The following is a 15,557-nucleotide window of genomic DNA, read 5'->3' as shown; positions in this document are numbered from 1 at the left end:
ACTGTAGAGTGCCCTGGGGGGGTGGGGGTGGGGAGGATGCTGTGTGACCCTGTGTCCTGACTTGTCCGAGGTTCAAAGGAGGGGCTTATGTAGGGGGTGGCACAGAGTCTGCCTCTTCTGGGCTCCTCTGGGACCCCACCTGTCCTGCCAACAGGACCCATCTGTACGGCGCCTCCTACGACAAACCCAAGTCCATCCCTGCGGCCAAAGGCAGAATACTCCAGACCGGGGGTGAGTGGCCACAGCACCGCCCTCTGCGGGGTGGGGGCGTCCCTTGGGGGCGGGGCAGATAGAGACCCATCCAGGCATCTTTCCCAGGTAGGGAGGGGGCGTCAGGCGGAAGCAGCAGAGCCTGGCCCATGTGCCTCCCACTGGGGAGACCCCCTCCCAACATTCCCTCTCCAGCTCCTTCCTCAGTCTCAGCACTTCATTCCACCTGCCCGTTCATTTACAACCGCAGATAGAGAGCCGTTTGCTCTGTCCCAGGACCCCCTGGCTACTTCCTGGTGCCCCAAGGGCCTGTCCCTGCTCCTGAACGTCGTCAGCAAGAGCGACACCACCCGCCTGTCCGCTGCCGGGGGGCCGACCCCCATTCCCTGCTGGCCCCTCACTGTGTCTGCAGAGCAGCCTCGGCACGCTGCAGACGCCCAGTTTCTGTCCACCTTCCTTCCCAACCTCTCTGGCCGTCCCCCTTCCAGCGGGGTTCTGGCGCTGACTCCTGGGGAAGGTGCCGAAGCTTTGCCCATAGCTTGCCACCCCCCCACCCCGTCAAGGCTGGTGGTGCACAGCGCTCCGTCCACAGCGCTCTTGGCCTGAAGGGCGGCCTGTGAGGCCCAGTGTGGGGACGTGCCTCTGTCTCCACAGGCTCCTGCAGGGTGGCTCGGGTGGCCGTGAGCCCCGCCGACTTCTCCCACCTGCTGGCCAGGGTCCAGCAGTTCCGGGAGCAGGCCCAGGCTGAGGCCTACAGTAGGGATATGGCCCTGAGCACTGGCCTGGTGAGACCCGAGCCCACGGGGAGGGCGGGGACCAGAGCGGTGCCGCGGGCTGGGATGCCCTGGCTCTGAGCAGGGCCTTTCCTGGGGATCGCCTGCAGGGTCTGGCCCCTTCCCTCTGGCCGCCTGGGGGCTCCAGGGGGTCCCCTCTGACACCTTCTGACCTCTGTGGTTGTTTGGGTTGAGGAGTCAGAAGGTGCGCACCCGATGGGGGACGACCGTGCGCTGCCGAGGTTCGAGGCGGTCTTGAAGTCCATGGAGCAGTACCTGCAGCCGCTGTTCCCACTGCTCAGCTGCCCCCCAGAGCCCAGGTACTGCCCAGGGCTGCCTCCCGAGGGGCTCAGGCGCAGAGTTCCAGCTGGACTACTGGAACCCTGGGGGTGGAGGGGCATGGTGTCCCTCCGTCCCCACAGGTGTGCACAGGTCCCAAGCATTGTGACACCCAGGGCGAGGGTGGGCGGGGGCCTCCGTGTGAAAGCCAGCTCAGCCTCCACCCCCGAGCTCCACGGTGAGCTGAGCAGCTGGCTATGGGCGTAGTGGGGGAGCGGTCAGAGCTGTGTCCTCTTGGGGACTCTGAAGCCCACAGCCCCGGGCTTCTTTCTGTGTGGAATTGGGTGGCAGATGACCTGGAGAGAGCACAGGCCTTCGGAGACAGAAGCTGGGCTCTGCCCGCCTGCCGTCAAGGGGGAAGTCTGGCCCCACCCCATACCTTTTCTGGGGGACGTCCCTGCCATGTGGAGCCCCGCTGCCCTCTGGTCTGGGTGTGGTGGGAGGGGAGAGCCTGGCAAAGGGCCCGGCCCTGTGGACCTGGGTTTGGGGGGAAAGAAGCTGGAGGGGTCAGCGCATGGACTCCCTGATCGGCCAGCAGGTCAGAGCGTCCTGATTCCAGTGTGTTCACATCCACGCCCCAGTCTCGGGAGACGGCCCCCCAGCAGGGAGGGTGGGGAGCCTCGTGCCCTGATGCTGCCCTGGAGACACGCTGCCCCTTCTCAGTGGTGTTCACGGGGTTTTTTCAACCTGAATCTGTGCCTTTGCTTTCAGAGCACCGATCCCCATGGTTGTTGCAGATTCTGGAAAAACCAAGGGCAAAGACAAGGAGAGGAAAGCGTCCCTGTCCCAGGGTGAGCGGGGCCGGGGCCCTGGCCTGTGGGATGGAGGCTGGCAGAAACCGCTCCGGACGGCGCTGATCGGTGCCCTGGTGGGCCAAGTGCAACCCCCCGCTGCCCACGCCACCCTCAGGCGCCCTGCCGGTGCCTGGGCAGGCCAAGGGACAGCAACTATGGCGATGTCACCGTCACCCGCGGGGGATGCCAGCTGGAGTGGCCGCGGGGTCCCAGGAGCAGCACTGCCCCTCCTCCAGCGGAGCTGCCCCAGCAGCCACGGCCCCCTCTGGACCGTCCTCGGGGAGGGGGGCTAGCGCAACTGCCCGTCCCTAAAGGGGCTCCCTGGTGGGAAGAGCCGAGGCTCCAGCACCTGCCTCAGGAGTGCCACGGAGTGTGGGCGGCCCTTGGCATCACAGAGGACACACCGTCCCCACACTTGGGCTGTGCCCAGTTCAGCCTCCTCCCCAAGTCCCTCAAGGGGTGGGGGTGGGGGGTGTGAGGGGCAGGGGTCTGTGCCTCCAGGGGGCGGTAGCGGCTGTGTCCCCCTCGCACAGTGCAACCCGAGGTCGCAGATGACGTCATCCTGATCGCGGACAGGCACCTGCTGGAGCTGCCGCTGGAAGGGCTCTCCGTGTTTGACGACGTGCTGGTCTCCTCGCTGTCACGGGAGTTTTCTCTCCAGATGCTGTGCAATCGCCTCCGCAGAGAGGAGCCAGGTGAGAGCCCGGTGGACACCTGAAACGCGTAGACGGCTTTCACGATAAGAGAGTGTAACTCTTGTGAAAAGGCAGTTATCTAAGTCGCCACGCTTTTCGAGGCCTTGGTGCATTTGGAGGTGTTTAGGGAGCACCTTCCAGCACTCGGACAGCTGCCAGCGCACCTCAGGCAGGACCCCAACTTCCCTCCCGGCCTCACAAACTTCTGTCTCTAAGAAGGGGACTGGTGGTCACCAGCCAACGATACAGTTGGTCATCGGTTAGATGGTGAGAAGGCAGCAAGGGAGACGACTGGGAGGCCTGGCTTGGCCTGGGTGCAGGGGGAGCCGGGCGTGGTCACATCCTGTTCCATGAGCGCCCAGGCTGTACATTTGTGCCCTGTGGTTTCCGGCAGGTATGTTTCACTGTGATAAATATCAAATTACATTAAAAACAAAGAGATTGGACTTTTACTTTTACCCGAGATGAGGTGAAAGGAACTAGATATGCCCTTCCAGCTGAAACAACGAAAACCCAGACAAAAATACGTGAGGCACCAGTTTGCAGATATTGGCAACCAGGCAGTGGGCCCAGCGATCCTCAAGGGAGGAAAACAGGCAGGTGAGCCCCAGCTTTCTGCCTGGAGAGAGTCTCAGGCTGCACAGGTGAGGGGGGCCCAGGCAGAGCCCAGCGGTCTCCCCATGGTGAGCAGAGGGGGGCTGGGGACATACGGCGATCCTGGGAGGAGACACACGCAGAGGGTCCCCTCCGTCCCCAGCTGCGAGCCCGTCAGTGGAGGTGTGTGTGGAAACAACGCAAGAGCTTATGGTTCCCGGCATCAGGCACAGGGGCCAAGGGTGCTGCCTCTGCCCGTGGGAGCCGGCTTTAGTCCCACCACCAGAGCTGAAATACGCCTCAAGGCATCAAACTGTTTCCAGGTAACTTAATGCATCTCAAAATAAGGTTTCAAAATTTTTTTTTTAATTAAAAATTTTAATTTCAAAATTTAAAAAGATCCAGGACCCAACAAGGTAAAATTTGAAATGTCTGACATCCAATCAAAAAGTACCTGCCTTCAAAGACCCCTAAAGAAAAGTCAATCAAAAGCAGACGTGGACACGGCTCAGGTGATAGTCAGAAGTCAGCAGACCGCTAGGCAGGCCCTGGGCCTGCGGCCCACGCGCCGCGCTGGGAGGCGGTGGGAGGGGGAGTGTGGGGAGCGGAGACGTGCAAGACGCGAAGTGGACCCGAACTGAGCTTCATGCCCTGGGCAGCATTACTGCAGCCTGGCACAGCAGGAGGGAAGCCTAGTGAGCTTAAAGAGATTGAAACAACAAACTGGGGAAGAAACAGAACAGAAACCCTGGGGAGGACTGAGCAGCAGTGAGCTGCTGGGCGAGGTGATGCGGGCAGCGCACCTGGCTGCCCCGAGGGGCATGTGAGTGCATAGTGAGCTTTCCCCCAGATTTCATGGAGACTGCAGTCTTGCCGACCCAAGAAGCTCAGTGAATCCCAAACACAACAAACAAAGAAAGCTACAAAGGGACCACTGTAGTCAGAGTGATTAAAACCAGGGGTAGAGTATTTTGCAAGCAGCCAAGGGGAAAAGAGCCAAGAAGAGGCGGCAAGAATACACGGAAGAACTGTACAAAAAAGATCTTCACGACCCAGATAATCACGATGGTGTGATCACTCACCTAGAGCCAGACCTTCGCATCCTGGAGTGCGAAGTCAAGTGAGCCTTAGAAAGCATCACTACCAACAAACCTAGTGGAGATGATGGAATTCCAGTTGAGCTATTTCAAATCCTAAAAGATGATGCTGTGAAAGGGATGCACTCAATATGCCAGCAAATTTGGCAAACTCAGCAGTGGCCACAGGACTGGAAGAGGTCAGTTTTCATTCCAATCTCTAAGAAAGGGAATGCCAAAGAATGCTCAACCTACCGCACAATTGCCCTCATCTCACATGTTACCAAAGTAATGCTCAAAATTCTCCAAGCCAGCCTTCAACAGTATGTGAACCGTAAACTTCCAGATGTTCAAGCTGGATTTAGAAAAGGCAGAGGAACCAGAGATCAAATTGCCAACATCCGTTGGATCATTGAAAAACCAAAAGAGTTCCTTTATTGACTATGCCAAAGCCTTTGACTGTGTGGACCACAACAAACTCTGGAAAATTCTTAAAAGAGATGGGAATACAAGACCACCTGACCTGCCTCTTAAGAAACCTGTATGCAGGTCAGGAAGCAACAGTTAGAACTGGACATGGGACACCAGACCTGTTCCAAATCGGGAAAGGAGGACGTCAAGGCTGTATATTGTCACCCTGCTTATTTAACTTATATGCAGAGTACATCATGCGAAGTGCTGGACTGGAGGAAGCACAAGCTGGAATCAAGATTGCCAGGAGAAATAGCAATAACCTCAGATAGGCAGATGACACCCCCCTTATGGCAGAAAGCAAAGAGGAACTAAAAAGCCTCTTGATGAAAGTGAAAGAGGAGAGTGAAAAAGTTGGCTTAAAGTTCAACATTCAAAAAACTAAGATCATGGCATCCGGTCCCATCACTTCATGGCAAATAGATGGGGAAACAGTGACAGACTTTATTTTTTGGGGCTCCAAAATCACTGCAGATGGTGACTTCAGCCATGAAATTAAAAGACACTCGCTCCTTAGAAGAAAAGTTATGACCAACCGAGACAGCATATTAAAAAGCAAACAACAAAGGTCCATCTAGTCAAAGCTATGGTTTTTCCAGTAGTCATATATGGATGTGAGAGTTGGACTACAAAGAAAGCTGAGCACTGAAGAATTGATGCTTTTGAACTGTGGTGTTAGGGAAGACTCTTGAGAGTCCCTTGGACTGCAAGGAGATCCAACCAGTCCATCCTAAAGGAAATCAGTCCTGAATATTCATTGGAAGGACTGAAGCTGAAGCTGAAACTCCAATACTTTGGCCACCTGATGTGAAGAGCTGACTCATTGGAAAAGACCTTGATGCTGGGAAAGATTGAAGGTGGGAGGAAAAGGGGACAACAGAGGATGAGATGGCTGGATGGCATCACCAAGTCAATGGACATGAGTTCGAGTAAACTCCAGGAGCTGGTGATGGACAGGGAGGCCTGGCGTGCTGCGGTCCATGGGGTTGCAAAGAGTCAGACACGACTGAGCGACTGAACTGAACTGAAAGGGAAAAGATACCTTGTGTATCAAGGAGCAAATACAAGAGGCGCAGCAGCTTCTCAACCGAAACGGCACAAGCAGTGAAGGACGTCTTTAAATTATTACAGAAATATCTATCAGTGTAGATATTTTCAAAAATAACTCTCAAGAACAGTGGCGAAATTCTTTTTCAGAAACAGATGAGCTGAATTCTTCCCAGCAGGCCTGTTCACCCCACAAGAAAGGCTGAGCATGTTCTCCAGGCAGGGAAAAAAGGGTGGGAGTCCACGTCCACGCAAAGGAATAAACACCGGAAGCTGGAAAAGGGTGGGTGGAAAGGGTGGGCATTAAAACTTTTTTCTTAATTTAAAATCTCTTTAAGAGATGTTGACATTAAAAGTTAATAGCAATGCGTGGTGGGGTTTACAGCATTATATAAACGGAACGTGTGGGGCAGCAAAGGCTGGGGGTGAGGGTCATGTGCTGACCGACCAGTGACCAGCGCCCAGAGCAGCGACTGGACCAGAGGCAGGAACGTACAGCTAGCACAGGATGAAGAAGATGAAACAGTCACACAGCAGCAGGCCTGATCAGAAGAGGCCAGGGAGAGGAGACGTGGAGCAAAGCAGAGGCAGGACAAGGAGAAACAGAGCGGCAAGGTGGTGTGCCTGCGCCCGGACACACCAGCAACCAGCCTCCGTGCAAGGTCAAAAGGCGAGGACCCCCTCCCTGAATGGAAATGCAAGGCCTGGCCCCAAACGTGCTTCTTTAAGGAAACGCGCTTAAATCAAAGGGCACTAACGGGCCAGAAATTAAGGATGGAAGAGATCGCAGGTGCCTGGCCCACTCGGAGCCAAGAGCAGGAGTGGGGTGGGTGGGCGGAGCCTGGCACAAGCCCCGCCCACTTGCACCCCTGCTGCTGGGAGTCCCGCCCCTTTCACATTTTCTGGGCTATTTGACGTCTTTGTGAGAATCTGTTCTAGTTTTTCGCCAGGGTTTGCCTTGGGTTTTCCAGATTTTGCTTGTTAGGCCTGCATACATTTTCCGATCACTTGTCTGAACTGCTGATCCGACTCTGAAGAGGCCCCTCAAGCTGGTCGATTCACTCCTGTGCCTGGTACCTCCCTGTGAACAAAGGATCTGAATATAGTCCAGCGCATCCGTCTTCTCTTAACACCTCGTGCTTATGAGGTCTTTTAAAATAAAGTGTATATTTCTTACCTGAAGACCATGGAGATTTTCTGTGATGGCCTCTGTCTCTCTCACCTTTCATGGTTTTGCCTTCCTTCCATCGGATACTGGTCTTCGTGTACAGTGTGAGGTAAGGTTTAGTTTCCCTCTTCCCTCGTGAGGCCCCAGTGGTCTGCACACCATTATTGGAGGGCCTTCCTGTCTGCGCTGCTCTGCATTGCCAGCGTTGTCTGGAAGAGCAGCTCATCCTGCGGGCGTCTGGCGATGGTGCAGGACAACCCCCCAGAGATGTCCCTCTCCTGATCCCCAGGCCCCAAGAGGATGCCGACCAAAGGGCCTTTGCAGGTGTGATTGGTGACAGATCCTGAGATGGGGACACTGTCCTGATTGTCTGGGTGGCCCCGTGCCATCACCAGGGTCCTGAAAACAGGCAGGGGGCGGGCATGGAGGGACTGTGTTGCCTATTGTGCTTAGAGCCTTGAGGAGGACCCGACCCTGCCCTCACCTTGGTTTTAACCCAGTGGGACCCCTTTTGATTTCTGGCCTCTGGAACCACCCTGCATTTGTGGTAATTTGTTACAGCAGCAGCAACACTCATGCAAACTCTCACCGTAGAGCAGCGAGCACGCCGCATGAATGTGAGATGTCTTTCCAAAGCAGTGCCGAGCGGGGGTAAAAAGGATTCTGCACACCCTAGATGAGGAGTCCTCAGAGCCTGGCACCCTCAGGCTGGAGGAGTGCTCTTTGAACATTAATCATTCACGGCAAACCTTTAAGGATACCCAGAAAAGAACATGACTGGGGTATAAATTCCAAACCAGTGAAGAGGGGAAATGAGTAAGAGAGACAAGCGAGCCGAGCCCTCAGCCAAGTTACAAGCAGCCACAATGGAGACCCACAGAACAGCGGGGCGAGGCGCCGAGACTTAGATCGTGAGCCAAAAAGGTGAGTGGGCCCCGCCCGCCACTAAAGGCGAGGGAGCCAGAGCGTGCCAGTCAGGTGCTGTCTGAGCGAGAGGCTCCTGCCCAGAGAGGGGCCACGGCAGCAGCAAGGCAGAGGGACAGACGAGAGAAGCGCCGGGCGCCACTGGAGGGGCCACCTCCCCGCCTCAGGCCCCCGCAGGGCAGGGCCATCCCTCAGTGACCAAAGAGCCCAAACGTGGGAGGCACAAGCAGCAAGAACCTGGGGCAAGACTGTGGGCCCACGCTCGAGACGGGAGAGTCCAGCCTGCATCCACCACTGCACGTCGGATGAGCAGAAAGAGCACAAACAGCTTCGCGGCCACATGGACCTTGTGTCTAGAAATTAGAGAAACAGGCTGAGGCCGTGTGTGATTGGGTCAGATATCAATTCCCAAAAGATGGATTTTTCCTAAATCCCCATACTTTTGGAAATTTTATAACAGTGACTTCTAAATAGCTCACGGGACTCAGAAGACGTGACCATAGAAATGTCAAAAAGACTGGATTATGGCAGAATCGAGAAGGATCTTTTACCTTTATGTTAGGAAAAGGGCTGGAGGCTTTACGCTGAGCATCTAATTCGGGAAGTTAGAGCAAGAACAGCAAAAAAAAAAAAAAAGAAAAAAAGAAAAAAATGAAGAAAGCAAAGGAAAGCCTACAAAAAAATACATGAACAGACACCAACAAAATTGGAAGCAAAGATAAACATTGGTTGTTTGAGAAAATAAAAAAAAAAAACTCATAAAGTAGACACATACTTGTGAGAACAACCCAGAAAAAATAAAGGCACAAATATACAATATTAGAAATAAAAGAGACACAAACTCTACACAGCATCAGAGATTTAAGATAATAGAACATTGTGAACAACTTTGTGCAATATATTCAAAAATTTAGGCAAATTTTTGACAACATCCTGGGGAAAAAGAACTTGAGATTCAAGAAGGAAAGAAAACCCCAACAGCCTTATAGCCAAGAAAGAACGATCAACAGATTTACATTCCCCACAAAAATACAAGTTTTACCATTTTTTTCTGTTGAATTCTACCAAAATTCCAAGAAACCGTTCCTGTCAGTCTGTACATCTCCCAGGTAGAAGGAAAAAGGCTATCTTCTGCCGGCCACTGGCGACTCTGACACCCGAACTGCTTGGGAATAGGAAAGAAAAATACAACATTTCATCACCCTGTCTGACCTTAAAACCTACAGATGTCACAGGTGAAGAGAGGAAAGGGAAAATGGACCTGTAAGCACCTCAGATGATGCAGGTGCTCACAGCAGAGGCTCTCAGCGAGCCAGGAGCGCAGTGAGCGCCATCTGTGGGGGAACTGATCCGAACCCAGAGCAGGCTGCCTCCCACGTGTCGGTAACGTCAGGACTTGGCAGAGAGCCCCCACGCCCGCCCCAACGTCTGTGCTCAGCTGGAGGCCTCCGCAGAGACCAGCTCCCTCCACCAGGAGAGGGACGGGCAGGGAGCGGACAGTGTGAATTCTCAGGAGGCAGAGCAGCCAGCAAGCAGTGCCCCGCCCGCGGTGAGTGGGCCAGGGGCACGCACACTGGCAGGTGCCCAGCGTGGTGGGTGAATGGTCAGGCGTGTGGGCCTGGGCGCCTCTGGCAACTGTTTCTTTCTTGAGACCTCCTGGCCCAGGCCTTTCCCAACCCTGGGAGCCTTTACATTTGAGAAATTACTGCCATTTCAGATTTACCAAAATTAAAACCAGCTGTTCCCACTGCTTGTTTTTACACTGAGGTGCGACTCACATAACATAAAGTTGGCCATCTTCAAGTGAGCGGTCCAGCGGCGTCTGGTGCAGCCAGCCCTTGTGCCTCTGTCCAGCTCCATGGCCCCACTTCCTGACACTGTCTCAACAGAAGGCAACATGAAGAAGGAGAGCAGAGGCAGGGATCTCAAGAAGAGAGGCGCAGCACGGAAGCCCGGGAAGGTCGGTGGTCCAGGCCCCGCTGGGCCCCAGGGCCTGGCGAGCCCAGCGCCCGGCCCCTGGCTGGAGCGGGCCAGCGCTGCCCGCAGGCCGCACCCCCAGGGGCTCCTGCCTGTCGCTGCAGGGCAGCGCGCCGCGGATCGTGCCCTCCCACTGCGTCCTCGTCGACTCGGACAGCTTCAAGTGTATCCTTTGGTGGTTCACCCGCCCGGGACTCGGATCCTGGGGCCTAGTCCTCCTTAACCAAGACCCAGTCGTCGCGGACCCCTACGAGGAGGCCCAAGGCCCAGGTGAGCGCTCCCCGCCGGGCACCGCCCACCGCACTGGGAACATCAGGCCTGCGGGCTGGCCTCTGAGCCTCTGCCCTGCCTCCATGTGGCCCTGGGTCAGCTCTTGCTACACTGCCCGGGGGAAGGGGGGTGGTGGCCGTGTGCTCCAAGACCCGCCCACCCTCTCGTCTGCAGCCGTGTGACAGGGACCCCTGAACTGGCAAGGTGCCGCCCCCGGGTGTGGACCTGTGGCAGAGGGCCGCCCCCGCGGCTCTGGGACAATTCCTTGGCTCTTTGGCTGAGATGGTTTTCAGTATCTTCACAGAGGAGGGAAGGAGCGCCACCCCTCCACTCCCCGGGCCCCCTTGCCCGTGAGGAGCCAGGCCCTGGGCGCCCGCCACACCAAAGGCCACCCTGTGTCCGCACCCTCGACGCCCGTTTTGTCACCATCCCATTCTGGTTGCAGAAATGCTGACTCCTGTCTCCGTGACCCGGGAAATTTTGGAAAGATTCAGAGACACATTCACTGCGAAATGGACGGGGCACCTGGGCAATAAGCAGTTTCCCAGGTTGGCCTCTGGGTTGCGCCCACGGGAGACCCCTTCCCCTCACGCCCTGACCCCCTTGTGTCCTCAGTCCCTTCGTCCCTGCCCGGAAGCGCCTAGAGCCCCAGCGCCCGGATGCGACCTGGGCCCAGAGGGTGCGCGCCCACCCGCTCGGCTTCAAGGGCCTCCAGGCCGCTCCTCGCCGAGGGGCGTGTCGGGGGCGGGGCCCTGGAGGGAGAAGCCTGGGAGAGCGGGGGCGGGGCAGGGCGGGGCGGGGCTTGTGGCGGGCCTGGGCGGGGCTTGTGGCGGGAGGGGAGGGGCTTGTGGCGGGGCGGGGCGGGGCGGGGCTTGTGGCGGGGCGGGGCTTGTGGCGGGGCGGGGCGGGGCGGGGCGGGGCGGGGCGGGGCGGGGCGGGGCCAGCAGCGGGCCGGGCTAGTCCCAGCAGACGCCCTCGGGCACCTGCGCTCCCGGGCTGCAGGGAGGTCCCTCTGCTGCTTCTCAGAGTAACCGCCCGGGGAAGGGCCGGAGCGGACCGCGGCACAGGCTGCTCACGGTGGCGCCCGAGCCCCGGCGCCTCCCCGCCCCCGCTCTCCCTCTTCTTGCCTTGGCAGCCAGGCCGAGTGGGAGCAGCTTCTGGGCAGCTGCACAGGCTTCTTCTTCTACGGGATGGAGAACTTCCTGTCGCACATATTAGTGGAAAGGCTGGCCGCCATGAACTTGGAAGGTGAGACCTCGGAGGCCCCCGTCTCTGCTAAACCCACCGGCTCGAGACACAGGTCGAACTCGCACAAGAAGAGAGCGCGCCCCTTGTGTCTTATCGGGTGGCTCCTGTCCTCTGACGAAGGGCTGGGGGCTTTAGGACCGCACAGCAGGGCCTGGGGGTGGGGCTAAGGCCCCTCCTGCCCTCCGTCCCCCTCCTCCGTTTCTCTGAGAGCCCAGGCTCTGGAGTTGGGGCAGTTCACCCTTTAGGACTGGGCATGCAGAGTCCAGGAGGGCTGGCCCACAGTCAGGTTGCTGTGGGGGTCGGCCTCCGTCCGTGGGGCTTTCTCACGCCCACATCCAAGTGCTCCGTTTCCAACACGGGCCCTGTTTCAGTGGGCACAGGAGGCCACCGCCTTGTGAGGGCAGCTGGGAGCTGAGACCCCTTCTGCAGGTCTGGAGATGCAGTAGGCCCCCCGGGTGGACTTCCCGCCCCTCCACTCCTTGCCCGGCCTGGCCGCCTAAGGAGACTATGAAGGTGTGGATCCCCTAAGACAAATGACCAGCTTGCCCGTGTGGCCCAGAAAATGGACCAAAGTCTGAGCCTCGGGCAGAGGGGGCTGTGTTTCCATAGCTGCCCGTGCCCTGGGTGACACCCTGCCCACAGGGTCCCCCGCCCCCGCCCTGGGCACCTGGCTGATGAGCCCTGCCTGTGACCACAGAGTGCCAGCTGGTGGTGCTGCTGGACCTGGCCCAGTCCTATGAGAGCATACGGCGCCGCGCGGGGTCCTCGGAGAGCAGGAGGTGCCCGGGATCCCCGGGGAGCTGGTGGGAGACCTGGGGGGGGCGTGTGAGTGAGCAGGAGGTGCCCGGGGTCCCTGGGGAGCTGGTGGGAGACCTGGGCGGGCGTGTGAGCGAGCAAGAGGTGCCCGGGGTCCCCGGGGAGCTGGTGGGAGACCTGGGGGGGGGCGTGTGAGTGAGGAGGAGGTGCCCGGGGTCCCCGGCGAGCTGGTGGGAGACCTGGGGGGCATGGGAGCAGTGGGTTCCATCTGGGGCATTGGCCCTGCCCCATCACGGCAGCCAGGCAGCTGTGACCTGCTCCCAGACCACAGGCCTGGCTGGAGCCTCGGGCCGCTGGGCTTGGGACCGGCACAGAGGGGCCAGTGGGGAGGACACCTGGCTCCCGCTCGCCGCATCACCTGCCACACACACCCCAGGGCTTCGGGAGCTGCGGGCAGTGGGGCTGCAGACCACCCTCTGCGGGGGGGCTTCCCCTCACAGCTCCCCCCACGCAGGGAGCCCTCCAGAGTGTGCCGGTACCCTGAAACGACTTTTCTTGCTAAATGGCATTTAATTGTGCGCATGGTGTGAGTGGGCGGGTGGAATCTTGACTTTTCAAGAAGCTTAAGGACGGTGAGTCCATCTACTGGGTCCCACACTTGGTGCTCTTCGGGCTGTGGACGGGGAGGCTCTGGCCGGGCCCCTTGTGCCAGCCCACGATCTCTGTCCCCTGCAGTGAACTCCAGCTGTCCTTGGAGGAGCCAGTCGAGACCGCCATCCTCCTGAGCCTGGTGGGGGTCGGGAGCATCGTGGCGAGCCAGTGGCCTACGGTCCTGCAGGACAACGCGATGCGGGCCCGGGTTCTGTGGGAAAGTGAGTGGTTCCGGCACTGCCACCCAGTCCTGCGGCCACGCGGCCTCCTGGGGCCTGCGGGTGGTGGATGGCCCATCTCAGGGCTGGTTCTTCTCTAGATCTGTTGGCAGTTGGCAGGCCGATTGGGAGAACAGTTCGCCTGCTTCAGGAGGTGGGAGCCAGTGAAGCCGCCCGCCACGGTAACTAGCAGTGGCCCCTTCCCCCAGCCCTCGGGCGCGGGGTTGGGGGACTCTAGCTGCTCCTGTTTCCAGGGACCCTCAGCCTCCGACAGCCCAGCGTGTGAAATCTGGCCTCCAGAGTCTTTAGGGAGAAACACGCAAATGACTAGAACATCTTTATCTTCAAAAGGCCCAAGTCCTCAAACCCTGAAAAGCCCCCCGGGGTGCTCTTGGGAAGGAAACCCACCCACTCCTCCAGCGCAAATGAAACCCTAATGTCCACATGTAGCTTCAGCGCTCCATGTGGATTCTGGTGTGAAAGACCCAAGTGCAGCCCAGGTAGTGAGTTGAGTAGCGCGCTGACGCGAGAATCCGCCGTAACTAAGAAAGAGTTAGCCTAGCTCATGAGGCCTTCAAATACAGAGCGCAGAAGGCGCCTAAAGGGTAAGATCCCACGGCCCACAGTGCTAGGGAGGTGGTACCAGACACTGAATGCTTGCTGAATGAGCAAGGGAGTGCTTGAGCGAGCCAGATGTGCGTGTGCATAAGTGAGTGTGTGCGTGAGTAAGCAAGTATGGGAGTGTGTGTGAGGGTGTGTGAGTGAGCCTGTAGGAGCAAGTGTGTGAGGGTGTGTGAGTGAGGGAGCAATCGCACGGGGGAGCAGGTGAGGGTGGCCCGCGGCTCCGCGGCGTCCACACCTGGGCGGTGCTGGAAGGCAGGGTGCTGGCACTGTCCCCTCCGTTGGGCTGGCCCCGGGCGTCCGTCCCCGTGAGCCTGCATCGCGTGCCCGTCCGCTCTCCCCAGACGAGTCCCTGCACGCTTGGAAGGACCGGCCGGCGGCACTCCGGCCGCAGCTGCAAGGCTCCGAGCGGCTCCCCATCACCCTCAACACGGTCCTCTATGGGCTGCCGCACCAGGCCATCGTGTGAGGGGCACCCAGCACGCTCCCGGGGGCCTTCAGCCTCCTCCTGAGACCCCTGCCAGGCTGTGCAGCGGAGCCCCCACCCCGTTCTGCACAGGGCAGCGCCTGCCCATCTCCACCGTGAAGCCAGGGCCCCGGGGGGGGGGAGGAGAGTCTCTGGGGCCGGGTGGGGTACCTGGGCCCACCCTACAGCTGCCTGGACCCTGGGCCCCTTGCTTCTCCAGGCTTTCCCTGGGGCCCTCCATGCCTTTGGTCCTAATGAGGACACGGGTCTGTCCAAGTGCTTCAATAAACAGCTTCATCACCTCTGAGCTATGTTTCTGTGCCCCCAAAGCAGGGAACAGCCTGGTTCTGCCCCCAGCCTGGCGCAGACGCCAGCGCCTCCAAACTCACAGGGAGGGCGTGGCCCTGCGACCTGAGCCCCCAGGCCTCCCTGCCCCAGCTCTCCACCCTGGGTTGGGACTCACATCCCGAGTAGAGGTGACCGTGTGTTCAGGACTCCCAGGGGCCCAGCCCGGGACCTCACCCACTGGCCCCGTGGGCTTTGCCAAGAGGATGGGAAGAGCTGGGGTGTCCGCTGCAAATGCCTCGGTGGTGTGGCTGGCGTGGGACTTGGCATCCCTGATGTCCCGGCCCCGTGGCAGGGTGGCCTGGTCTGCGCTCTGACGGCTCCAGGGCAGGCCCAGCTCTGCAGGGCTGTGGGGACCAGGAGGGGACAGGCTGGCGGCAGGGGCAGGCAGAAGAACCAGCAGGGAGACGGGCCAAGAGCTCGTTTCCCCCGCGTCGAGGGACCAGCAGTGGCAAAGCAGGCACGCCGGAATCCTTGGTCTCCCGTGCGTCTCTGGAAGGAATCTAAAGGGGTGCAGCCCTTCTGGAAAAGAGCTTGGCAGGTTTTCATAAACTGCATGCGCAGGTAGCACCTGAGCCAGCCTCTGCATGGATCCCAGAGGAATGGAAGCTCAGGTTCACACAGAAACAGCTGCATGTGCGGCAGCTTCATCCCATTAGAGCAAAAACTGGAACCAGACCTCCGCCTCGAGTGGTTAGGGAGGCAGTGCACACACTTGCCGGAATGCCCATGGTGGGAAGGGGGCCACCCGAGGCTGGACTGGACTCAGGGGCGTCGTGTTGAGCGGAGAAGCCAGCGGCAAGAAGGTCACTCGCCGTGGTGTCGTTCACACAACATCCTCAAAGCTCAGAACAGCAGAGAGAACAGGGCCCGCAGGAGCCCTGGGGCCAAGCCAGATTCCGCACCTCGGCTGT

The 15,557-nt window shown here is 58.8% G+C and overlaps 1 protein-coding gene across 11 annotated transcripts in view; it reads left to right on the top strand.

Moving 5' to 3' along the window:
* CFAP46 (cilia and flagella associated protein 46) overlaps positions 1 to 14,605 on the top strand; it is a 96,070-nt gene extending 81,465 nt beyond the window's left edge. For 4 of the 11 annotated variants that reach the window (XM_069568007.1, XM_069568008.1, XM_069568009.1 and 1 more), the window contains 14 exons: positions 155 to 231; positions 865 to 995; positions 1,179 to 1,303; positions 2,034 to 2,113; positions 2,650 to 2,811; positions 9,981 to 10,051; positions 10,173 to 10,233; positions 10,303 to 10,338; positions 10,784 to 10,886; positions 11,474 to 11,586; positions 12,284 to 12,365; positions 13,078 to 13,214; positions 13,313 to 13,393; positions 14,177 to 14,605. In XM_069568007.1, coding sequence (XP_069424108.1) covers positions 155 to 231; positions 865 to 995; positions 1,179 to 1,303; positions 2,034 to 2,113; positions 2,650 to 2,811; positions 9,981 to 10,051; positions 10,173 to 10,233; positions 10,303 to 10,338; positions 10,784 to 10,886; positions 11,474 to 11,586; positions 12,284 to 12,365; positions 13,078 to 13,214; positions 13,313 to 13,393; positions 14,177 to 14,301 — 1,384 coding nt within the window. In that variant the 3' untranslated portion in view covers positions 14,302 to 14,605. Of the gene's footprint in view, positions 1 to 154; positions 232 to 864; positions 996 to 1,178; positions 1,304 to 2,033; positions 2,114 to 2,649; positions 2,812 to 9,858; positions 10,052 to 10,172; positions 10,234 to 10,302; positions 10,339 to 10,783; positions 10,887 to 11,473; positions 11,587 to 12,228; positions 12,366 to 13,077; positions 13,215 to 13,295; positions 13,394 to 14,176 lie in introns of those variants that run through there. The other 7 variants (XR_011252212.1, XR_011252214.1, XM_069568005.1 and 4 more) reach the window with 7 other exon arrangements.
* Positions 14,606 to 15,557: the final 952 nt, after the last annotated feature.

The sequence above is a fragment of the Ovis canadensis genome, chromosome 22, assembly GCF_042477335.2.
Source record: "Ovis canadensis isolate MfBH-ARS-UI-01 breed Bighorn chromosome 22, ARS-UI_OviCan_v2, whole genome shotgun sequence".
Classification (NCBI taxonomy): domain Eukaryota; kingdom Metazoa; phylum Chordata; class Mammalia; order Artiodactyla; family Bovidae; genus Ovis; species Ovis canadensis.
This window is presented reverse-complemented; position numbering and strand designations above follow the sequence as displayed.